Below are 23,020 nucleotides of genomic sequence, written 5' to 3' on the forward strand. Positions count from 1 at the left end.
TTTTTTGTCAAATCGTGGTGCGTGATATTGCGTTTGATGGCTGGGCAACTGTTCACGAGATCCAATTCGAAGTTGTGAATATTTATGACCAAGTACCCTGACTGTATGATATGACTTTCCCTCTCTCACCATTTCTATCCATCTAATCCGTTGTATGGACATTGAAGTCGAAAGCGCGCATAGGAAACAATACAACGTGGTCGAGATAGTAAACGAGTAATCCGGGTAGGGAGGTGCTTCTAACCAAAATACAATATTTAGCCACAGGGTAGTTCGTTGCGGAGCCCCCTTCATGTGTAACCTAGGTTTCTGAGAAGCGCTACGTACTCGCCCACTTCAGGCGCAGCAGGAGCATTTTGGACCGCGATACCTGTATGACCATGGATGAACCAAGGTAAGTTGCAAGTGCGCCAGTGGAAAGCAACCGTACTTGCGTGTTGGTGCATACCGGCTGGGGTTAAGTACACTCGGTCGAAAGCAATGAAAGTATGACTTACACCGACGAAGGTACATCCTGGCTGTCTCCAAATTCTATCGTCAACATCACACTCACTGCAAGGTGGCATTCGACACATCACAATAACAAGCTGTGCTCTGCATCGTTTCTTGTTTCCTTTCTACGAGGGCACTTGTTCCTTTTTGGTGGCCATCTGTATCCTCATTGTACTCGTCTACCTCATCTCCATCCGTGGCGCTTCTTGCTCCGGCCATCTCAGCCCGGGCGGATATCGAATCACAATCCTAACATCGGTCTTGTCGACAATCCTCTATACCGTCACCTTCCCCTCTCAGCCGCTGGGCGCTGTATTCGTATCACCACATCGACAAGATGAGGTATGTGAGGTGCTCTCAATGGTGGACGATCCACCGAGCATATTCCGCCCGGTGTTCCGAGCTACTTAGCTTCTCCAAGGGGAATCGCATGATGGCTGCGTCACCTCCATCACACGCCCATCCTTTGCCCAACCTCCCCGCACTTGTCGCTGCACCGAGCTGTCCCCGCACGCTCCTACTGGCTGTGTTTCAGTATCTGTCTATCTGTACTGCAGGGGTACTCCCGTGCTCTACCTTAGCTCCCCCCTCAAGAGCTTCGAGTCCGTCTCTGCTTTCAGACAATCCCGAGGTCAAAGCTAACAAGAACACCCTCCTTTCGTAGCCATAACAACTCCAAAACCCTTAATCAACACCTCAACGACACCTTTCGAGCTTCCCAGTCTTCAGAAGAACAAGGCGCCGGCCCACCTTTAACTGCTTCGCGATCCGATCATCACCACTTATCGGTGCCCCATCGTGTACGCCGATTGAACAATCGATCAGCTCCACCTGGTACCGTCGAGCAATTGAAGCAGTCCGAAGACAGGCTACTCGACAGCTTCGCTGGACAGACCACCATGGGCGGCGGAAAAGAACTCAAGAGCAAGAGCTCTTACCCAGCTCTCGCGTCTCGACCTGTCGGACAATGGATCTCAAAGCTCTACAAGGATAGGATTAACCAATTCTACTCTACCGGGCAATGGGAGAAGCACAATCTCCTGGCGTGCGTAACCCCCCACAATGCCCCGTAGTAAAGCTGGGGAACGTCCCGCTAACTGCGCTATAGCATGATGACGGAGGGCACCGCATCGGGCGAACCTCATGTTAAACTGTCCGTCTGGGACGCTCCCGAAACCACTCGACCAACGTTCAAGGACGCTGTTTCGCACGAGTTCAAAAAGACCGAGGTGGGCGCCTGGTTTGGCCCATCATGGTCGACACATTGGTTCAAGGTTGTCTTGACCGTTCCGAAAGAACTTCGTGACAAGGACCTGCTTGAACTTCACTGGGATGCCAATAATGAAGGCCTCATCTGGACCGAGGATGGCAAGCCGCTGCAGGGTCTTACTGGGGGTGGCGAGCGGGCAGAATGGATCCTGCCCAAGGAGTTCAGGGACGGCAAGGAACACATCATCTACATCGAGATGGCCTGCAACGGCATGTTTGGAAACGCTCCCGGTGGAGACTCAATCCAGCCTCCAGACCCAAACAAGTACTTCCAACTGGGACGGGCTGACATAGTTGCTGTCAACCCCGAAGCACGAGCACTTTACTTTGATATCTGGATCATTGGCGATGCTGCACGGGAGTTTCCTCAGGACTCGTGGGAGCAGCACAGAGCTCTCAAGGTTGCCACCGATGTCATTGACGCCTTTGAGCTCGGCAACAAGGAATCGATCGTAAAGTGTCGAAAGATTGCTCAGGAGTACCTTGGTTCGAATGTCGACTCGCACAAGGTCTACAGCGATGACAAAGAGCCTCAAGTCTACGGCATTGGCCATTGTCATATCGATAGTTGTTGGCTCTGGCCTTGGGCTGAGACCAAGCGCAAAGTCGTCAGGTCTTGGTCTAACCAGTGCGATTTGATGGATCGATACCCAGAGCTGAACTTTGCTTGTTCGCAAGCCCAGCAATACAAATGGTTGAAGGAGTTGTACCCCTACGCCTTTGATCGTGTCAAGACGAAGGTCAAGGAGGGCCGATTCCATCCTATCGGAGGCAGCTGGGTCGAGCACGACACCAACATGCCCAGTGGAGAGTCTCTTGTGCGACAATTCCTGTACGGACAGAGATTTTTTGAGAGCAACTTTGGCGAGCGTTGCCAGACCTTCTGGCTTCCCGACACCTTTGGATACGCTGCTCAGCTTCCACAGCTGTGCCGACTTGCTGGCATGAATCGCTTCCTCACCCAGAAGCTCAGCTGGAACAACATCAACAACTTCCCACACACCACCTTCAACTGGGTTGCTCTTGATGGTAGCCAAGTAATCTGCCACATGCCACCATCAGAGACCTATACTGCCGAAGCACACTTTGGCGACGTGAAGCGCAGTGTCAGCCAGCACAAGTCGATGGACCAGGACCACACCTCCTTGCTTGTATTCGGAAAGGGCGATGGTGGCGGCGGCCCTACTTGGCAGCATCTCGAAAAGCTCCGCCGGTGTCGCGGTATCTCCGATCAGATTGGCATGCTGCCTAGAGTGCAGATGGGCAACAGCGTCGATGACTTCTTCGACAAGCTGCAGCCGAAAGCCACAGAGTTTGTCACCTGGTACGGCGAGCTCTATTTCGAGCTTCATCGTGGTACATACACCACGCAGGCGAACAACAAGCTCAACAACCGCAAGTCGGAGGTCCTGCTCAGGGAAGTTGAACTGCTTGCCACCATTGCGACGCTTAGTGATACCAGCAAGAGCTACAAGTATCCCAAGAAGGAAATTGACGATATGTGGGAGGCTGTTCTGCTCTGCCAATTCCACGATTGTCTTCCGGGTAGCTCCATCGAGATGTGTTACGATGATTCAGACGAGGTAAGTCTCGACACAGCGGATTTCACCTGAACTATTGCTGACTAGATTGGCTAGCTCTATGACATGGTCTTCAAGACGGGCAAGAAGATTCTTGAAGATATCCACAGTGTCTTTGGAGCGTCCGCCGCCACCACCGGCCGTCTTAGTGAGACGGTTGCCCTGAATACTCTCCCTTGGCACCGCAAGGAGGTTGTCGAAATATCCGAGACCGAAGCGGGTGTTGCCTGCGGCGAGGGCCAGTTGTTGACCATTCGTCCCTTCAAGATTTCTGAAGAAGAACCAGCTGTTACGATTGAAGAAGTTAGCAGCGGCGTCTTTGTGTTACAAAACGACCAGCTCAAGGTCAAGGTCCAGAATGGCACCATTACATCCCTCTACGACCGCAATGCCGATCGCGAGGTGATCGCAAAGGGAGGCAAGGCCAATCAGTATGTCATTTTTGATGACAAGCCTCTCTACTGGCAAGCTTGGGATGTCGAGGTGTACCATCTCGACACTCGAAAGGAGCTCCCGAGTGGCACAACGTCAATTACTGAGCAAAAGGCCCATCGCGTCAGCTTGACTACTCAGATCAAGATCAGCGAAGAAAGTTCGATCAAGTCCACTATTTCTCTCTCCGCCGCCCTCAAGGGGCAACAGTCATGGGTTGAGTGCAGTGCTGAAGTTGACTGGCACGAGACTATGAAGTTCCTCAAGGTCGAATTCCCCGTGGATGTCAGAAATACCGAGGCCTCTTACGAAACAGCGTATGGTCTTGTGAAGCGACCTACTCACTACAACACTAGGTATGCTTTTTCCAACATGTCATGACAGAGCTATTGCTAATGAATTGTACAGCTGGGACATGGCCAAGTTCGAGGTCTGCTGCCACCGTTTCGCCGATCTCTCTGAGCACAACTACGGAGTTTCTATCCTTAACGATAGCAAGTACGGCTTCGCCACTGTCGGTAACCTGCAGCGCCTCTCTCTTCTTCGGTCTCCCAAGGCTCCTGATGCTCACGCTGACATGGGAACGCACCAAATTCGCTGGGCGATCTTCCCTCACGAAGGAACACTGAGCTCCTCCACTGTACGGGCAGCCTACGCCTTCAACAGCCCTCTGAAGCTACTCTCTGCGCCCAGCGCCGTGCAGGCATCTCTCAACAAGAGCCCTGTGAAGCTCACTGGGGATGGCTCCCTAATCCTCGATACCGTCAAGCGTGGCGAGGACGACGAGGATGTAACGCGTGGCGAGCTCCCCAAGCGCAAGGGCCGCAACGTTATTCTTCGCGTTTACGACAGTCTCGGCGGCCAAAGCAAGGGTGTCATTGAGACGACTTGGGACGTCAAGCGCGTTTTCAAGTGCAACCTTTTGGAGGACGACATTGAGGAAATCAAGATTGACGGTGGAAAGTTCTCGATTACTCTGCGACCCTTCGAGATCGCAACATACCGCCTCGAGTTGTAGGACGAAGATTTGAGCGACTGCGGTCTCGATCACGAGTGTCCCTCGGATGAGGATGAGTATGACGAGGTGAACGAACAGCTCGCCTCCACCTTGAGCGAGATCTTGGACCACGAATATGTACACTTGGGCTAGGAGGCGCTGCGATGGATAATGAAGGCTTTTAGTAGGCGCCTGGGACGTGAATGCCTGTACTTCAGAAAACTCTTAAAAAAACCCCAAAAAACCCCAGAATATCTCTCTAGCTCCTTTGCCTACATACGCCCTCCCTAGAACGCCGTGGTGACATGAAGCCCATCGAATCTTCCTTGGGAATAGTAGAAAGATGAAACATCGTTATACAATACATCACTCTTTGCGCAAGCCTCTTGGTTTCGTTCGTCCTTTGAGTCCGTCTACCTCATTCACAGCGACCCCTCTTGAGGCAGGTCTTCAATGACGCTCTCCACCAGGTCAATGAGCTCGTCAATGTCTGGCCTCTCAGTAGGCTCGACATTGAGACATTTCCTCACGACATCGCGAATGGGCTCGCTGATCTTGACTTCTCCGGCTCCCGCACCGGCGTCCGCCGTGGCGGCCGCTTTGCCCTTCATGCCGCCGCTGGTTCCCGTGCGCTTGATGCCCTCGTCGGGGAAGCGCCAGTCGCCGCCGAGGACGCACATGCTGAGGGAGCCGCCCGTCTCGTCGGAGCGGGCCTCAAAGGGGGACTTGCCGACGAGGCAGGCGTAGAGGGTGCAGCCCATGGACCAGATGTCGACTTTTGTGTCGATGACGGTCCCCGTGCGGACGTCGAAGAGTTCGGGGGCGCGGTAGGGCATCGTGCTGTGCTCGGCGGCCGTGTCCTGGACGGCGATGGCGAGGGAGTGGGACGTTATCGGGATCGGGGAGGGGGCGATGGAGCCCAGGTCCATTAGGATTGGGTTTGAGCCCGAGTCGTCAATCATGATGTTGCCTGTTTTTTGGTCGCAACGTTAGTCTTGGGCGTCTGTCTTTCTGAAGAGCAAACGAGGGCGATTAGGGATTAGGGAGCAACGAACCTGGCTTAATATCCCGATGCGCGTACGACTTTACGTCCCCGGACCCGGGCGTCTCGCCCTCCATCAGCGGCCTCTGCTGCTCGTTCTCGTCCTCTTCGTCTGCGCCCGCGGCGGCCGCCATACTGGAGACGCGCTTCCCGCCCTTGTTCTTCTTCCCGCTCTTCTTGCGCTTCGGCCCGGCGCCCTGATCGTCTTCGTCGCCGTTGCCCATCTCCATCCTCTCCATTGCGGCGGGCTGTGACGAGGATTGCCCGCCACCGCCGGTGTAGTGATGCATCTCCCTGAGCGCCTTGCACACCCCGAGAAACAAGAGCATGAGCCTGCGCTCGGGGAAGGCAGTGTGGTTTACGAGGTTGGCGTTGATGAGGTCCTGGAGGTTGCCGCGGCGGTAGTAGGGGAGGAGGACGTAGACCGTCTTGGAGCCGGGCTCGCCGCCGCGCTCGGTGGCGATGGCGTGGTCGACACCGTGGATGATGCCCGGGCTGCGGGCGAAGAGGCGGTAGGCGTCGACCTCCTTCATGGCCTGGGCGACCGACTCTGCGCCAAAGGGGCATCGGATCTTTTTGAGGGCGAATTCTTCGGCGGTTTGGGTGTCTTGGACGAGGTAGACGTAGGAGAAGCCGCCCTGTGTGTTTTCGCAATGATTAGTACATGTTCCAATTCGTCAAGCGTGGAAAAGAGGAGAGCGCGAAGGAAGCTTACCTCGCCCAGCAGGCGGAGGATCTTGAAGCTCCGACTGTTGATCTTGAGTGTCGGCGAGCCGGGGAAGCAGTTGAGGCAGTTGCCAAAGGAGTAGAGCACGTCGAGGAATATTTGCGCCATCTTGAAGGGCGGATGTGTATTGATTGCGTAAAGACGACTTGGGGGGTTCAACCCGGTACGATACGGTAGTCTAGGGGATTGTCGTCGAGTTCGTGTATGGTAGACGTTGAAGCGCTGGTGTTGCAGACCAAAGAGATTCCGTAGTCGTCCGTTCTTGGTCGGCGTATTGGTGATCAGACACGTTGAGAAGAGAAAGCGTATTCTCTACCCGGAATTGGAGGTCCGTGACGAATGAGGTCGGGAGAAAAGTGTCGTTAAGCAAGTCTCGCGATTGAACTACGCGGACAACAATTGAAATGACAAAAAGAGGCCCAACGGGGTCGAATGCTGTAAGATCGTGTGATATTGCGTTGGCGCGCGATTGAAGAAACAAGAATCAGGACAGCTAATAGCTTGCCCGCTTACTTGCTGCTATGCTGTGTGCTGTGCCACTGCTTGCTTGCTTTCCCCCCGGTAACCAAAGTGGGCAGGAAGCTGACGGGTTGACGGGGACGCTGACGCAGGTCCGTAGTGCTGCGGTACGGTCCACGTCCCAGTAGTGCGCTTCCTAGGATCCGCTTTCGGGGAACGCGGGACTCGGGAGGGCCGTTGTAGAGTCTACAATCGAGTATGTAGATGTTCTAGTGTATAGTCGCCGGGAAAGAATGCGATTATTCTGTGCTTGCCGCAAGCAATTGTTAGGGACGAGATCACTATTCTCAATGGGAAATTAAAGGGAAAAAATACGACGAAAACTTTGACATGATCTGAGGCGACTTCTTCAAGGGGATAGACACATCAGACCAACAACGGAGTATGTACCTCACCAGACGTGCCTGGCACCCAATACCCAGCTCTGGGCTGCGCCCTGCTGAGGATTTGAGGTACGAATCCCCCGTCGTGCGCAAAGGCCGTGAAACGTCACCAGGGACCCTCTGAGGTGGAGAAACGTGGAAGGGCACACACTGGAGAGTGGCATTGAACACCAGAGGCCCCCGGCCGGCAGCGACGGGAAGACCCTTGTCGTCTGAATGCAGCCCGTCCTCTAGGAACATTTGATGATATTGACTTCTCGACCGAAGAGCTTCACAGCCCACGAGAATCTCCCGTCGATTCAGGGGTGTCTGCAATGGATTCATTATTCATGTTTTGAAGGTCTACTACTACTAGTATTATAGAAACCTCTCGGGGTGAACTGAATGTCAACAAAGCAAGCCAATGACCTCATGCCACCATCCCCTGCTGTCGGTTGACTTCAACATGCGAAACCAACTCCGCGAAACACAATTCTCATCGAGCTGTGGTATCATCGCTACAAATGCTGTCAAGAACGAAAAACTTCCATCGCTCTAGCCGCCCTTGAATCCTACACAAAATGGGATATACCGCACTCTGACATTGAAAGACCGGCCAAGACAAGCACACCAGAGTGGCCAGGCCCTTCTTTTCAACCCAAAACAACGCTTGCTGTCGAGATTCAAAGTCCATCCGCCTAGAATGCATCTTCGAATGGACAATCGACGCTTTCGTGTCCATCTCTCTCACATAGGGCACACCACTTGGAGACGTCGACAATTCCGCTCTCCTTTCCAGCCACAGGGCCGGAATCCATCGGATTTGGGAAGATCTTGACGGTCGGCGGAGGAGCAAGCGGCTTAGACTTGATTGGCGATAGAGGAGCCGGTTTGTCTTCGGCGGGGATGGGCTTCAGTTCCTCCTTGATGGCCTTGCCGGCATCGCCGTTGGTCTTGCCACCCTCGTTGCCAAACATATTGGTGCAAGTAAGGATATCGTGTCCGCCAGTCTCGCAAATTTCGCACCAAAGGGTACTATTATCCGTGACTGATGAGTAGGCGTCACTTTCGGGCATCGTGTCCAGTGTACGAACACGCTTGTGCGTCGTCGTGGGAGACTGAGGCTCGCTGTTGCGCATCAAGATGACGGTATCTCGAGAATCGCGCAATGAAGAACGCTGCGCACCGCCGTTGGCCAGAGGTCCGGTGAGCTGAGTCGTGACGCTTCCCCTACGAAGTCTCTCCACTTCCCGCTCGAGCTCCTCCTCGCGACGGCTCTTGTCTTTCACGACATCATTGAGCTCTGCCAACTCGAGCTCCAGCCTTTCACGAGCCACTGCGTTCTCGCGTACGGAGGGGTCCTCAGCTTTGTCGGCCCCAGGAACAGAATCGCGACTGAGAGAGTGGATGATCGCCTTAAGACCCCGAATCTCATCTTCCTTCTGCTCCAATTCCTTGGAAATGGAGCCACGGTCTCCGTTGCTTGGACCTGTGGTGCCGTTCATTCCGGCTGATGCCTTTTCGCGCTCCCTGCGCAGCTCAGTTCGTGTACGCTCGACTTCACCACGGAGGAATTCGACCTCCCCTCTTGCTTCCGCTTCACCGCGTCGTGCGTCCTCGAGACCCTCTTCGAGCTCTTGAACCAACTCCTCAAGCTGCTTCAACTGACGAGCAACCGAATCTACGTCATCCGTCCGCGATTCGAGCTCACGCATTTCCATCATCAACTCATCGATGCGCTTTTCGTATACTCGTTCGGTTTCGGAACTAGCCATTTCGAGGGTGTCGATGGTGCTTCGGAAGTCGGCTCGGTGTGCGTCGAACTCGGCAGTGAGCATCGCAATCTTCTCATTCTTTTCTCTGACCAATGCGCGAAGTTGCATCGAGTCCTTATCGTCGAGACTGTTGCGCTTGGGTGCTGACAGATCCGAACTCTCCATAAGAGTCTGAAGCTCGGTCAAACTGCTTTCCATCTCTGCCAACGTAGATGCTTGATCCCTCAACTGCCTTTCACGGTCGTCCAGTTGTGCTCTAAGCCGATCAACCTCGTCGTCGTTCTGAGCTCGTGACGCGGCCCTTGAGCCGGCTCCAGCCCGCGACGGTACTCTGAACTTGGAGCTGTAGGAAGATACCGAATTGGTGCTCCCATTGGTCTGTGTTCGCTGCAGAGTGGCTGGTGGCTGGGGCATCGGCTCTTCGTCAAACATTGACGTTTGGCCAAGGGCAGAGGCACTGCGCGGACCAACACTTGGCTTCCTATCTAATCGTGAACCTTTGCTCGGGTCTCCAGCCGTTCCACGAACGCTCTGCGCGAAGCGATTCGGGGCAGGAGAGCTGTATTTGGAAGGCACCTTTCCGGGTGTCGCCAGTGATGGTCTCGGTCCTGGGGTCATCTGTAATTTTCGTACAGGCGACTCCGGGCGTACAGAGGGCCTGCTCATCGACTTCTTCAGTTGAGGACTGACTGATCGGCCGGGGGCAATGCCAGGGCCAACAGATTTGCTGAATAGCGGCACTGACGGCGTCGGAGGTGTGTTCGTGGAGTTCTGCGTGCCGACCTTGAGACCGCCCATGGTGCTGGCAGTGGGAGTGTGAGGAAACGAGCTGGAAGACGAGCCAGGAGGAGAGTCTCGTCTCACGGCTTTGTTGAGAGGGAGAAAGATGCCTGCGCCAGGAAGAGTCGTAGTAAAGTAGGAAACACTAGATGCAGTCAGGCGCGAATGTTATTGACAAACTGGTTGGGCGCAAACTTACCCTTCCACTTCGCCCGAGTTCTTGCCCCGCTGAGAGAACTCGGGATGCAGCTCGACACCAGCAAAAGTGCCCTTCTTTCCATCCACCGAACCAATAAAACGGACAGTGCCTAACATGTTGCCCGGGACTTCAACGACATCACCGAGAACGAAATCGGTCCCGGCCCTACCGGGCGTGGCGGGTGGCATTTTGCGATCGGGCGACTCGGCTAGCACGCTGTTGTAGGCATAGGACTCGCTTACATCGGGGATGGAGGCGAGAGACTTGGGAGTAAGAGCAGCCAAGGAGGATTTGCGCGGAAGCGATTGATGGGAGGGCGTAAGTCGCGAATGTGTGTTGTAGAGGGAATTAAGACTGGGAGAGGAAGCGGTTGTGGAGGAGGCGAAGTTGCTAGTGAAGCTGGTAGCTTTGCGAAGAGTTCGCGGCGGGTGGGCAAGACTTCTATGGGTCGGCGCGTATGCGGCGGTCGCTGTTGTTGTGGTGACGGACATGATGAACAGTCAGGTCGGGTCGATTTGGGTGTTTAAGGCCAGAGGGGTCCAGAAGATTATTGGGCGCGGGTGCTCGCGTACAGGGTGCCGGCCAGTAATGCGACCGCTAGATTGCGCACCGGATGGCAGCTTTACTGGCCTTGGCTCACTACTAGGCGGCGCAGGTAAGACCAGGTTCCAGGTTGTGGTGGTGGTGTTGATTCCCGAACGCCCCACTCGTCGCCCGCAAGGTAAGGTATCTTGGGGCCAACGTCAACTAAGGTTGCTTGCCTTAGTCGCAATTGCAGCTGAGCAGCGAATGAGAGGCGCGAGGCAGGCCGTGTTGGGCGATAGAACGGGAGGGTTAATTCGTAAATATCTGACAGCCTTGGGTGGGAAAGGCAAGCGCAAAGACGTGGCGGACAGGACAAATTTCGGTCGATTGGGCGGTAGGCGGTAAACTGGCAGATAGACAGGCGGACGCTATACCGAAAGAGCGCTAAGAGCTAAAGAACCGGGAGGTGTGATCGTCTCGGGGCCTTGGGCGTGTCTTTGACGTGGAGAATGATTTGTCTCTAACAGTCGTTGCGAGTTCGTCTTTCAATGAGCCTGACAGATCATCTGACAGCTCCGAACAGCTTGACCAGCGCCGACTGATACCAAGGGTTCCGTATGAGTCGCAGGGAGAGCGAAAGAGAGAGAGAGAGGCCCGGGCAAAGATACCAGGGCAGTCGGCAACGACGGCAACGATGAGAAGATGAAGGACAAAAGAAGCCCGACGCAAGCAAAAGAGTTAAAGTGGTCGCCAGACGAGGGGCTTTTTGTGACGCTCTGAGCCTCCTTTCCCCTTGTGAGCCCTTGTGAGAGAGCACGGCCGTCCTGACTCCTTGGGATGGGGTCTCAGACGTTGACCACTTTTTGGTTCAGCTCTTTGGGTAAGGATCCGTAGACCAGCGAGATGCAGGGGTGATGGATGTCAAGGGGAGCGGGAAATGGGTTGGTGATCCGTCAGTTGGAGTAGCGTTACCCTTGCGATGGGATCAGGTACCGTGACGGAGGTGTATGTGGTCGTTGGAAGGTGGTATTCTCGGGCGAATACTCAATACTCTGTCTGTAATTGAAGTGAGGACTGAAGTGAGGACTGAATAGAGGTAGGAGTCGCAAATTCGCAAATGAGGTGGGATGGCGGGATGGTGGGATGCAAAGAATGACAAGAGCAAGACACATACGCCGTGGCACACGGGCTGAGAAGAAAGAGGCGAGACAGACGGAAGACTGGAAGACGAATGATTGGGAAGGAGAGAGCTATATCTGGGTTGGGACGAGACAAAACGAGCAAGACTCAACTGTGTCTGCGTCTGCGTTGGTCTTCTTGGTTTTGGTCTCGTCAGGTCGGGCACATTCCACAGCTGTCTCTTTGTATCGCGGAGCAACAGCTCAGCTGCTTGTTTACGCGGATCCCGATTCAGTCCTTCACTGGACTGGACAGGCAGCTTCGTCTACCTTACCTTACCAGGTCTTGAAGCTTCATGAGGTGACGAGGTACCTAAAGGTAGGGGATCGAGTAGATGCCCGCCTGCAATTGGGCCATCAGCCTGCATCGCTCCTTCATCTTCCCCATCACACATCGTAGCGCGGCCGCAGATCTCACAAAAAAAGACCCTGGAACGTCGAGAAGGCACAAAAGGAGGCTCGTCAGTGGCCCCAGCTGCTCCCCATTCCCCTCGCGGTTGCCATGACGCTGTCGTAGCTTTGCGTCGTCCGAACCGGTGGCTGCTTAACGCTGCATGCAGACAGCGGAGTTGTATGTACAAGTAGACGCCCAGCCCAGTCCAGCAGGGGCAGTTTGACCGCCTACATGCACCTCAACGTGTTCGACGTCTGAAGAGTATCCGTACAGAACCTGTCTCTTCCTCACGCCGCCGTTGCTCGTTGCCATGCAGCGGGTGGTTCACCAGCAGAGCTGCTCACACCATGGGTGGGAAAATCTGCCTCCTCTCATCTTGATGGTGTGCTTCATCAAAATTTCTGCAGTCGCACATGGGCCCTATCATCTCTGGAGAGCAATTACTATCCAATGTATCAATGCAACTTACACTGTGACTGGCGTAGCATCAGAGCAGTTATTGCGAGCAACCACTCCAGTCCAATATCGCCAGGCAATCTTAAGTTTGGCTCGATGCACCAGTTCGTTCCGTCTGCGCCTCCCAAATTTAGACAGACACCGGTCGAATTCTGATGGATTTGGAGGGTCACATAATTACCACAACAAATGTTACCTCATCAGTACCCCCTCACCCCGGCAGCCCGCCCATGAAAACCTACTGTGTATTCATCCTCAACGGTCGAACCGACTCCAAGAAAGCCAGGGAATGAGTCGTGTCGTAGTACCGAGCATTGCGGCATTGCTACTCTGGACTGTCCTCGGCTCTCAAAAGAGAAAGAGGCTCCTCCAGGTTATCCGTTGAAAGAAGATGGATCCTCCCTGCAGCCCGTCACGCGGCTGCATGATGCGAATCAGCACCAGTTAGGAAAGGACAGCGTCGCATCAGATCCGCCAAACGGCGCTGCTGACTACAGAATAGGCACAGAGTACTCCGTACGGAGCACAAGAAGTTGAGAGAGCCCGCATTCCGGCTCGTCGCCGTGCTGCTCGTATCAAACCCCTGCATCAAGCTCAAGTAAACAATACTGATCCGAGTCAGAACGGCGCAAGTCATGTTCAGCTTGTTCGTAACCCAATGCATATTCCCATTCGATATTATCCATCTGAGAGCACTCCACGGATAATCAATCCACATGCTTTCAAGACCCGATGAACCGGATGAGCCGTACTGTACTAGGACCGCCTGGTCGGTCGAGAAATGGGTACCCGACAACTTACAGTACAAGCCGAAGATGAAAGACGGGTCCCGGGGTCTAGTGTCAAAGCTTCTGGGAACAAGCCTCCGAATCGGGTGCGGATAGCTGGGCTTGACCAGTGTCACAGGGTGCCACCGGTTCAGTGCGTTTACGCGCTAATTTCTTAAAGCTCGACGCCGGAGCCTGGAAGTTCCCCAGCGCCCAAGGGCATCCATCATCGGATGAAAATTACCTGGGTTCGCGAATCTATCACCTTGACCCCTTGAGCCATCGTGCACGGCAGACGGTGGGGTTAAAACGGCATTTCACGTACTAACCTGAGAAGCAATTCGATCCTCTTCTTTGTATCTCGTCATAACTCTATCGCTGGTGTTATGCTGCTAAGCTTGCTGCACCCATGCAGGCTTGGTGCTCGCGGAAGAAGCCCCGCCCCTTTATTTCTCTGGTCGAGTCTCCCACCTCCCGAGTCAATTAGACGCGAATGCTGTACTCCAGGCTCCGTACGGAGTACATATGCCGCGTCTTGACGCGTGCCTTTAGTCCAACTCATGTCATACGACATGAGGCTACCCTACCCCTACTCAATATCGATGGCTTAAGAGTGTCCCTGGCTATCCTTCCTCTCGCTGGTCTGTGCTGAGTAGGAGTTCCTCCACAGGGAACCTGACGGCACGTCGCCTGTTACTCATTGCGATGTTGATGCTGTCTCCGAATCCATACTTGAGCGTACATTGTGTGTCCCTGTCGGGCACTTTCGCGATCCCGCCCGTACTGCTGGGACTTTTCTTTGCTTTTCTGCTGGAACCATGCTTGTTGTTTAGCTTGGCGAATCGTGGCTTCTCTCGATTATGTCCTCCCTTCCTATCGGTCTGGTACCGTCGTTGAATACCATTGCCTCACGGTGCTGCCGCCTAAGACGCTGTTCTTCGGCCGAGTGCTCTCGTGTCCGAGGGACTTGCTCGACTGCTTGCAGCGCTTCCGCGTCGTCATCAACATCTGCATTGCACAATGTGGACTGCAAGGCAATGGTGAATCCGGCCAAGTTGGTGTCTGGGTTGAGGTCGAAACTCGTCTTGGCGGCGAGGTTGCAGGCGAGGATCGCCTTTGCGCCTTGGGTAGTGTGTGCGATCCTCGTGACAATGTCGACGATGCGGTTATTCTTGTGCTCCATGTAGTATATGAAGTTTTCCTGCCTTTCGGCTTCGGTGTCTCCCCAGTGTTGTTTGGCCAACCATTTTTCCACGAACTTGGCCTTGACCAACATGTCGGCACCGTACTTGGTGATGAGCTCGAGTACGAACATGAGGCAGAACCTCTCAGCCATATCGCGAAGGTAGTATTCGTCCCAGTATTTGTCGTCGAGTTTTGTTCGCTCCGTATCGTCGAGACTTAGTTCAAGGGATCTGACGAGGGCAGAGTACGCTCTCCATGTGTGCAACTTCGACAGGCCCTCTGCGAAGTCTAGAAGTCAGTCAGCTCGTCCGTCTTATAAGAAAGGTTCCCTTGCCTACCATTAGTCTGCCCAGTAAGCGTTGCCAGGGCACGTAGGTTCTTCATACGAGTATCGTAGTCCGGTCGCGTGATGCCGTAGAGGAGCTGTCGCACCGTACCGCTGTCGTTGACAGCACGGTCGCAAAGTATTTTGATGGCAACATCTCGAATGGAGAAGTTGGGGTGGCATAGAAGCTTGTCGAGAGTGTCAAGGCCAAGCGCGTCTTCGGTTTCTTGTGTAATGTACTGCGTCTTTGGCGGAGTGACTTTTACTTCGTTGTCGTCGCGAATGTACGTCAGCATCTGGGTCATCATAGTGACCAGGCCAAACGTAGCGGCCCCAATGCCGACAAGGATGATGCGCTCATCGCGGATAAATGACATGAGAGTCATCTTTTTTGATGCTGAAAAACGGCCCTATGAAGCATGGTCGCCTATCGATACATAAGCATTGAGCTTTCGCGTGTGGGAAACTCTCAAGGCACACAGCTGTACGGAGTATGTAGCTTGTAACGATGGATGCTCGGAGCTCAAGCCAAAGCATCCATGGGTTCTGCCTTGCGCCACCGCCCAGTCAATCCCCACCATCCCGATAAGATAAGTCAACCGTCCCGCTCAAAAAATTTGGGCAAGTGCGAGGACCGATTTGCTTTTTGATGGAGTTTGCTCGTACCTCAGCGACAACAACGCCGAGTATCATTTACGCCCGACAAAATGGCCGGCTCGCAACTCAAGCGGCTCAAAGCCTCCCTGAGGGAGCAGGGAATCACTGGTCCTCAGAAGTCTAAGAAGCAGAAACGCCAATTCGCGCAGGACGAAAAGGCCAAGACTGACAAGCGTCTACAAAGAGGTGCTGCGCTGGGACAAATCAGAGAACAATTCAACCCCTTTGACCTGAAGCACAACCCACGAGGACCCAAATTCGATGTTACAACCAACAGGCCTCAGACTGGAGCTGCAGCGAGAGGAGTCAATGGCCGTCCTACCGAGGCCAAGTCTCTGGGCGAGCAGAGGGTAAGACTACACTACCGCTCCTATGCAGCACTTTGCGATGCTAATAAATCTGATAGCGCCGAGAGACACTTCTCGTCGAGATGCAGAAGCGCAACAAAGTCGGCGGTATTCTTGATCGTCGATTCGGTGAAAACGACCCCTCCTTGGCCGAGGAAGACAAAATGCTCGAACGTTTCGCCCGCGAAAAGCAGAGGTCACACAAGAAGACATCGCTATTCGATCTCGAGGAAGCCGAACCACTGGGCGAATTGACACACATGGGTCAGGCTCTCAACTTTGAGCACCATCCGGATATGGCCGACGATTTCGACGAGGACGACCTTGGCTCAGACGACGACAGCGACTCCTCCCTTTCCGCGAAGAAAAAGCTCAAGCGCCTGCGCGAAGCTGGTTTCGGTGAAGACGAAGAGGGAGCGGTTGACGAGCCGGACAGGAAAAAGTCCAAGAAGGAGGTCATGGAAGAAGTCATTGCGAAATCGAAGATGCATAAGTACGAGCGACAGATTGCCAAGGACGAGGATGAGGACCTGCGAATGCAATTGGACAAGGAGCTGCCAAACCTCCACGCTCTCCTCATGGCTCATGGAAAATCGGATGCGCAGAATAAGGATGAGGGTGGCAAGTTGATTGCTGGAGTTGACAAGGCAACTTTCGATAAGGAATTCGATTTGCGCCTGAAGAAGCTCGTTCAGGACCGCCGTGCAGCCCCAACAGAGCGCACAAAGACCGACGAGGAGTTGGTAGAGGAGGAATCCAAGAGGCTGAAGGAGCTCGAAGAGAAGCGCTTAAAGAGAATGAACGGCGAAGCTGTCTCTTCCGACGAAGAAAGCGAGGAGGATGAAGAGATGGAGGACCAACCTGCCGAAGATCCTGCTTTCCAGTGGCTTCCTGAGGAGGAGGAAGAGGATTTCGGTCTCGGAAAGGGCATCAAGACCAAGACCCGCCCGACGGCGACAGAGCTCGGCTTTGACGATGAAGACGACTTCCTCATTGAGGACGATTTGATTGCTAGCGGTTCGGACCTGGAGCCTATCGAGAGCGAAGAGGAAGAATCGGAGGAAGAGGAGGAATATCAAGGCGACGATTCCGAAGACGACGAATTCACCAAAGGTCTGCTCAACGAGGAGGAAGCGAAGAGCTCTGTGTTTGCAAACCCTGGTGGACAAGGAGGCGCGGAACTCGACAGCTCTGAGCTGCCTTACACTTTCCCATGTCCGCAGAGCTACGATGAACTCTCGGCGCTGGCACAGAAGTACCCTAGCGATAAGCTGCCTACCATCGTGCAGCGTATCCGAGCTTTGTACCATCCGAAGCTGAACAGCGCGAACAAGGAGAAGCTCGGCAAGTTTGCTCAGGCGCTTGTGGACATGATCGGTCACGGCCCACGGACCAACAGCAGCCCATCTTTCCAAGTGCTGGAGAGTTTGGTACGACACATCCACTCCCTCGCTAAGATGTTCCCCGTCGACATTGCCAACCAGTACCGTTCCCATCTTGAGGAGATCAGCCAACAACGCCCTCTCGCAGTGCATGTTGGCGACCTGACACTACTGACTGCTATCGGATCGACTTTCCCTACATCAGATCACTTCCACCAGGTCGCAACTCCTGCTATGCTTACCATCGGGCGCTATCTCGGTGGTAAGATCCCTCAAACACTCAGCGACTATGCCACTGGTATTTACCTTTCGACCTTGGCAGTCCAGTATCAGCAGTTCTCGAAGCGCTACGTTCCAGAGGTCATGAGTTTCTCTCTCAACACCCTGTGTGCTTTGGCTCCCTCAGCAATCTCGAAGCTTTCTGGCAACTTCCCTCTTCATGAGCCTGCAGCGGATATTCGCGTCGCAAACGCGCGGAAGACGGAGCTCCGACAGCTCTCGCCGGCTGACTGTGCCAAGTTAGAGGTGAGCGGTGCGGAAGCTGAATCCAAGAAAATTGCCCTGTTGAGCACAACTCTTCAGCTTTTGGGCGCTGCTGCAGACACCTGGACTGGAAAGCCTGCTTTCAATGAAACGTTCCAGCCAGCACTTGACATTGTGGCTCACCTGAGCAGCAAGTCAAGCCGCTCGAAGTTCCCTGAGGCTCTTGGTGGACACCTCGCCAAGTCCAAGCTCAAGATGGAGCGCATGCTCAAGATTGCCCAGCTCTCAAAACGGCCGCTTGAGCTGCACCACCACCGCCCGCTTGCCATCAAGACATTCATCCCCAAGTTCGAGGACTCGTACGACCCAAACAAGCACTACGACCCGGATCGCGAGCGTGCGGAGATGGCCAAGTTGAAGAAGGAGCACAAGAAGGAGCGCAAGGGTGCCATGAGAGAACTGAGAAAAGATGCCCAGTTCATGGCCCGCGAGAACCTGCGTGCGAAGAAGGCCAAGGACGAGGCGTACGAGAAGAAGTACAAGAGGCTCGTGGCGGAGATCCAGAACGAGGAGGGCAGGGAGGCGAATGCGTACGAGAGGGAGAAGGACGGCAGAAAGAGGGCCAGGAACCGGTAGACGGTTTGCGCTTCGGTCTTTTGTGTTACGGTATGAAAAAGTTGACGGGTGCTTTTCGGCATAGTTTATTCCCTTTTTTTGTATTCAATACCAGTAGAGGTGGAGGGGTGGAGAGCTCAGTCGTGGCTTCATATACATGATTAGGCAAAGGGCCATTAATCAAAATTCCACACCCAAACGAACCAGTCGGCAGACGGAGTGCCATTATAAAGCCCAGAGACACCAGCGTTCATGGTTCTGTTATACGGATGTGTGAGGTGATTCGAAGTCGTCCATATGAAGTGCATTTGTACAGTGTGACTAACTAAATTTCCACCATCCATTGACTGCTTGGCCTGCCAGCTGACGTCGGTCCCACTCCAAGGTACCCCAGAACATGCATCAACAAGCTCTTTCGACATCCCTCAACTTCAACATTGCGATGAAGGCGAACTGCCACCATTATCACAGATGTTCGTCTAAGAGGCCGCCCCGGTATAACGACTCAAGATCTCTCCAGCTGTTCACAAGCCGTGAATTCCCCAGCTCATAAGATCTGGATTCGACGTACCAACACTGCGCCTCATAACACTGAAGAACCACCTACCAAGTCTACGCTTACACGGCTTCACTCACACCATTAAACAAACCCAATACCCAAGAACGCGAAAGCCTTACGTTCAAAAATCAACCCCACACCTATACAAAACTTTCAGGTGGACAGGCCCTAGGGCAAACCCGCCACCATCCAGCAAGCCATGGCAGCCTCCGACGATGAAGACGACTACATGAACATGACCTTTGACGAACCAGCCGCCTCCACCAAAGCAAAATCCCAACCAGAAACCTCATTGCAGCGCCGCCAGCGCCTCAAACGCGAAGGCGAGATCCGCGGCCGGCCCAAGTCCAAGGAGGAGCTCGCGGCCGAGGAGGAAGCGGCGCGCGAAAAGGCGCTCTCGCGGTCCCTCCTCGAGACCGCGGCCGCCAAGAAGAGCAAGGGGTTCGCGATGATGGCCAAGATGGGCTTCAAGGCGGGCAGTGCGCTGGGTGCAGGTGCCGGGGCGACAGGCGGCTCTGGTGCTGGCAACGATGCCAGGACGGAGCCGATTGCCGTCGAGGTCAAGGCGGACCGGGGCGGTATCGGGATGGAGAGCGAGAGGAAGCGCAAGTTGAGGGAGGCGGCGGAGAGGATCGAGGAGGAGGTGAGGGAGGGGAAGAGGGTAAGGGTCGATCCGTTGGAGTATCGGGACCGGGTGAGGATGGAGAGGGAGGCGGCGAGGGTGCAGGCGCAGGTGTTTGCGGCGCAGCGGGTTTCGGAGAGGATGGCGGAGGAGAAGGAGGGCGAGGAGGTGGCCGAGCCGCTGGTTGTCGAAGGGGCAGCGGAGGACGGCACCAGTCATCACGACGAGGGAGACGGCAAGAAGGACAAGACAACGACGAAAAAGACGCGAGCGGCCGGCGCGGCGTCGAGACCGCTCAAGTCGATCAACGTCCTTTGGAGGGGTCTCGCCCGCCACCGCGAGGAAAAGGAGCGGGACCGCAGGATGAGGTATGATCTGGAGCAGAGCCTGTCGCGGCTGCCGACGTACGAGGACGACGATGAGGACGCCGACGACCGCACGGCGCTGGGCAAGAAGCAGGTTGTCTACGTCACCGCGGAGGACCTGGACGAGGAGGATCCCGAGCTTGACGAGTTCAACGAGCTGGAAGACGCTGAGAAGCTGCGGCGGCTGGTGGAGTATCTGAGGAGGGAGCATCGGTACTGTTTCTGGTGCAAGTACACGTATCCGGACGATGAGTTGGAGGGGTGTCCTGGTGTTACGGAAGAGGATCACGACTAAGTGGGAATGGAATTTTGCTTGCATGGTATCATAGTATTGAGTGTCATTATAGTGTACAATATCTACATCTTGATGTTACAGAGAGGACTTGTGGCGTCTAGCCCCTGCCTTTGCGTGCCAATATATCGTACACGCCCATCTCCTTGGCCACCATCGACACCTGGCCCTTGGCCAGCTCACCAGCTTCTTGCATGTACGCCGTCTGCAAGTAAGACGAGTACTCCTCGCCACGCTGCTTGAGCGACATCTCGTCAAGAGTCAGAGTTCCTCCAATGGACTTCTGTCGGGTTTCGACGTGCGAGTCAATCTTGCGCTTAATGAGGCGAAGCTTCTGTCGCGCCTGCGTTGTCTCCCAGGCAAGACTTGTAGTCTCCATCATCATCTCGAGGGCCAAAACCTCGGGCGGAGTGAAGTCGAAAACAGCCTTAAAAGCCTGGAGGGCAACGACGATGCCGATTTTGTCCTTTAGTCGGCGGAATGTGTGGAGGATCTTCCTCGCAATTTGCCCGTCGAGACCGTCTGGTTTGAACACAGACGCGAAGCGAACCATTTCTGCAAAAGTCTCGCGTGTAATTCCGGTTTCGTTGACAAGCTCATCGCCTGCAATATTGTGCAGACGATTGGCACCAAGCATCTTCCACAATGCCATGAACGTGTAGGGATCAGGTTTGACCTGACGGTCATACACGAGAGTCTGGTACAGCTGGCGTGCCTCAGAGATGTTGCCGTTCTGTGAGTGTGACTCCAGCAACTGGTTCATCATGAAGGCGTCCGGGCTGATTTCTGCTTCTCTGAAAGCGTCCCATAACTTCGCTAAGTCGGCATGAAGACTTCGAAGGCGATAATTCTCCGCAAGTAGGGAAAACGTTTCGAGCGTGGCCTTGGGCATGGCAGCTGTATGAGATTTCACAGACACTTCGACTGTACGAACCGGCCCTTCCATGGTTGAAAGTCGACGACGATTCTCGACAAACTCCACGCGAGCATCGATCATTTGCCATGCCAACTTGTCCGCCTTCTCCAAATTATCGGCGCCACCTGACCTTTGCCAGGCACCAATAAGCCCATTCACCTGAATGCTGGCCGCTTCGATGCCCTTAAACCGCATGAATTCGAAGACGCTATGCGCTCCATCGAGGTCTCCAGCACCGATAAGTCGTTTCAGCCATTTTCCGAAGAAGAATTTGTTGCCGATTTGAGAAGGCAATCGGTCTCGTCCACTCAGCTCGACCGTACTAGAGCTCATCATATCGACGAAGGCTTGCAAAGCGTATTCCGTTTGTCCAGTCGTTAGGAAGAAAGAGATCACCTGGTCGTAGTCCTCGAGCCCCATTGAAGAGCCAAGAAGGTCCCTCATTCGACGGTATGCGTCCCAGGCCTTTATCCTTGGCTCCGCGTTCGGATTTGTTGCACAACTCCTAATGTACGGCAACAGAATGCGTGGATCGAGTTGGCGCTCGAGCAGCTTGTTCACCGCGCGTTCTCCCTGCACAAGATCACCTTGTTGGCAGAACATGCGCACTCCAAGCTCCCAAAACTCCTTGAAGGTATCTGCGCCACTGTCGCCGAGGGTGGACATACATCGCTTCCAGTTATCGATGGCCTTGGCCTCCCATCCGTCCACAAACATGGCTTCGACTGTGACAAGCTGTTGCGAAGGGCTCAAAGCAACCTTCGCCTCGCTCATATCTCTTGCTAGCAGCGAAAGATATGTGAGACGGCTTGGGTTTTTCGCATCGTCTAGCGACAGAATGTCCCACAGAAGGTTCCAAACGTCTTGAGGAACATGCGCCCAAGCCTTGGCTAGAGATTGCCTCGCCGCGCCGTACGTCTTCCACACCGTCTGGGCAGTCTTTGCCGTAACATCCTCACCTCGTCGCATCTCTTTAGTCGTTCGGGAGAGGAGCGTGTTTAATCGTACTATCCGTTTTCGCTGGTTGAAGCTCCACACTTTCTCGGGGATCTGCGGAATTGGGGGTTGCTTCTTTCGTTGTGAGGGGTCCACGCGAGCAGTCGCCTGTATGACGCCCAGTGTTGCCGCGTGGTTCTTGTAATCGAATTGGCTGACATCGAATCCTCTTGCCTCGAATTGGCTTTCTAAGTCTTTGATGTATGCGTTCAAGCTTTCCAATGTGTCTTCGGGGTTCCTGGCATTCCCGAGCTTGTCTTCGAAATCTTTCGCAATCGAGTCGACATCGTTGATTCCCAAAGCACCCAAGCCGCCCTCATTCTGAAAACGAGAGAGCGTGCGCCGCATATCAGCCGCAAAAGTCTGGTTCAGCTCCTTCTTCAGATCGTCTACGCCACCCATAGATTCTCTGAAAGCATCCTCGTCCCCCAGCCGCTCAATCTGGCCGGATTCACCCTTCTCGAAGAACTTTATAATAGGCTCGTCGGTTCTTTTTTGCATCAGTTCCTTGAGAAGGTCGGCGGCTGCTCTGCTCGGATCGGCATCGTTTTGGGTGGAGGGCGTCGGAGCAGATTTGCGCTGTGCGTTCTGAGCACCTCGAGGCTTGACTCCTAGTTGAGCAATACGGGAGCTATGTCGAATCGCCCATGGCGGCGGGGCAGAAGAGCCCAAAGTTGACTGGCATGACTGGCAAATGAATGTGTTTCGACATGCTATGTCACGAAAAAAAGTTCTATGAGACATAAGGAGAGGCGAAGTTGGTCAACATAAAGATAAAGGAG

The 23,020-nt window shown here is 54.3% G+C and overlaps 8 protein-coding genes across 8 annotated transcripts; 3 read left to right on the forward strand and 5 right to left on the reverse strand.

The window, feature by feature from the left end:
• Positions 1-829: 829 nt before the first annotated feature.
• On the forward strand, positions 830-4,791 carry CCOS01_13592 (glycosyl hydrolase family 38; the record flags this gene model as incomplete). Its single annotated transcript, XM_060461738.1, has 5 exons — positions 830-834; positions 1,157-1,537; positions 1,601-3,344; positions 3,399-4,129; positions 4,182-4,791. The coding sequence occupies 5 exons, from the start codon at positions 830-832 to the stop codon at positions 4,789-4,791; spliced, it is 3,471 nt and encodes a 1,156-aa protein (XP_060307458.1).
• A 401-nt stretch (positions 4,792-5,192) lies between these two features.
• Positions 5,193-6,647, reverse strand: CCOS01_13593 (uncharacterized protein; the record flags this gene model as incomplete). The annotated part of the gene is made up of 3 exons (XM_060461739.1): positions 5,193-5,740; positions 5,826-6,450; positions 6,528-6,647. The coding sequence occupies 3 exons, from the start codon at positions 6,645-6,647 to the stop codon at positions 5,193-5,195; spliced, it is 1,293 nt and encodes a 430-aa protein (XP_060307459.1).
• A 401-nt stretch (positions 6,648-7,048) lies between these two features.
• Positions 7,049-7,681, reverse strand: CCOS01_13594 (uncharacterized protein; the record flags this gene model as incomplete). Its single annotated transcript, XM_060461740.1, has 2 exons — positions 7,049-7,244; positions 7,449-7,681. The coding sequence occupies 2 exons, from the start codon at positions 7,679-7,681 to the stop codon at positions 7,049-7,051; spliced, it is 429 nt and encodes a 142-aa protein (XP_060307460.1).
• Positions 7,682-8,118: 437 nt separating this feature from the next.
• CCOS01_13595 (CAP-Gly domain-containing protein) lies at positions 8,119-10,665 on the reverse strand (the record flags this gene model as incomplete). The annotated part of the gene is made up of 2 exons (XM_060461741.1): positions 8,119-10,120; positions 10,175-10,665. 2 exons carry the CDS (start codon positions 10,663-10,665, stop codon positions 8,119-8,121), a joined length of 2,493 nt encoding a protein of 830 aa, XP_060307461.1.
• Positions 10,666-14,323: 3,658 nt separating this feature from the next.
• CCOS01_13596 (uncharacterized protein) lies at positions 14,324-15,390 on the reverse strand (the record flags this gene model as incomplete). Its single annotated transcript, XM_060461742.1, has 2 exons — positions 14,324-14,967; positions 15,018-15,390. The coding sequence occupies 2 exons, from the start codon at positions 15,388-15,390 to the stop codon at positions 14,324-14,326; spliced, it is 1,017 nt and encodes a 338-aa protein (XP_060307462.1).
• A 321-nt stretch (positions 15,391-15,711) lies between these two features.
• CCOS01_13597 (Nop14-like family protein) lies at positions 15,712-18,509 on the forward strand (the record flags this gene model as incomplete). Its single annotated transcript, XM_060461743.1, has 2 exons — positions 15,712-16,011; positions 16,068-18,509. The coding sequence occupies 2 exons, from the start codon at positions 15,712-15,714 to the stop codon at positions 18,507-18,509; spliced, it is 2,742 nt and encodes a 913-aa protein (XP_060307463.1).
• A 737-nt stretch (positions 18,510-19,246) lies between these two features.
• Positions 19,247-20,329, forward strand: CCOS01_13598 (G-patch domain-containing protein; the record flags this gene model as incomplete). The annotated part of the gene is made up of 1 exon (XM_060461744.1): positions 19,247-20,329. The coding sequence occupies one exon, from the start codon at positions 19,247-19,249 to the stop codon at positions 20,327-20,329; it is 1,083 nt and encodes a 360-aa protein (XP_060307464.1).
• Positions 20,330-20,426: 97 nt separating this feature from the next.
• On the reverse strand, positions 20,427-22,982 carry CCOS01_13599 (pentatricopeptide repeat domain-containing protein; the record flags this gene model as incomplete). The annotated part of the gene is made up of 1 exon (XM_060461745.1): positions 20,427-22,982. One exon carries the CDS (start codon positions 22,980-22,982, stop codon positions 20,427-20,429), a length of 2,556 nt encoding a protein of 851 aa, XP_060307465.1.
• Positions 22,983-23,020: the final 38 nt, after the last annotated feature.

The sequence above is a fragment of the Colletotrichum costaricense genome (assembly GCF_030867565.1).
Source record: "Colletotrichum costaricense strain IMI 309622 chromosome Unknown Scaffold_18.1, whole genome shotgun sequence".
NCBI lineage: Eukaryota > Fungi > Ascomycota > Sordariomycetes > Glomerellales > Glomerellaceae > Colletotrichum > Colletotrichum costaricense.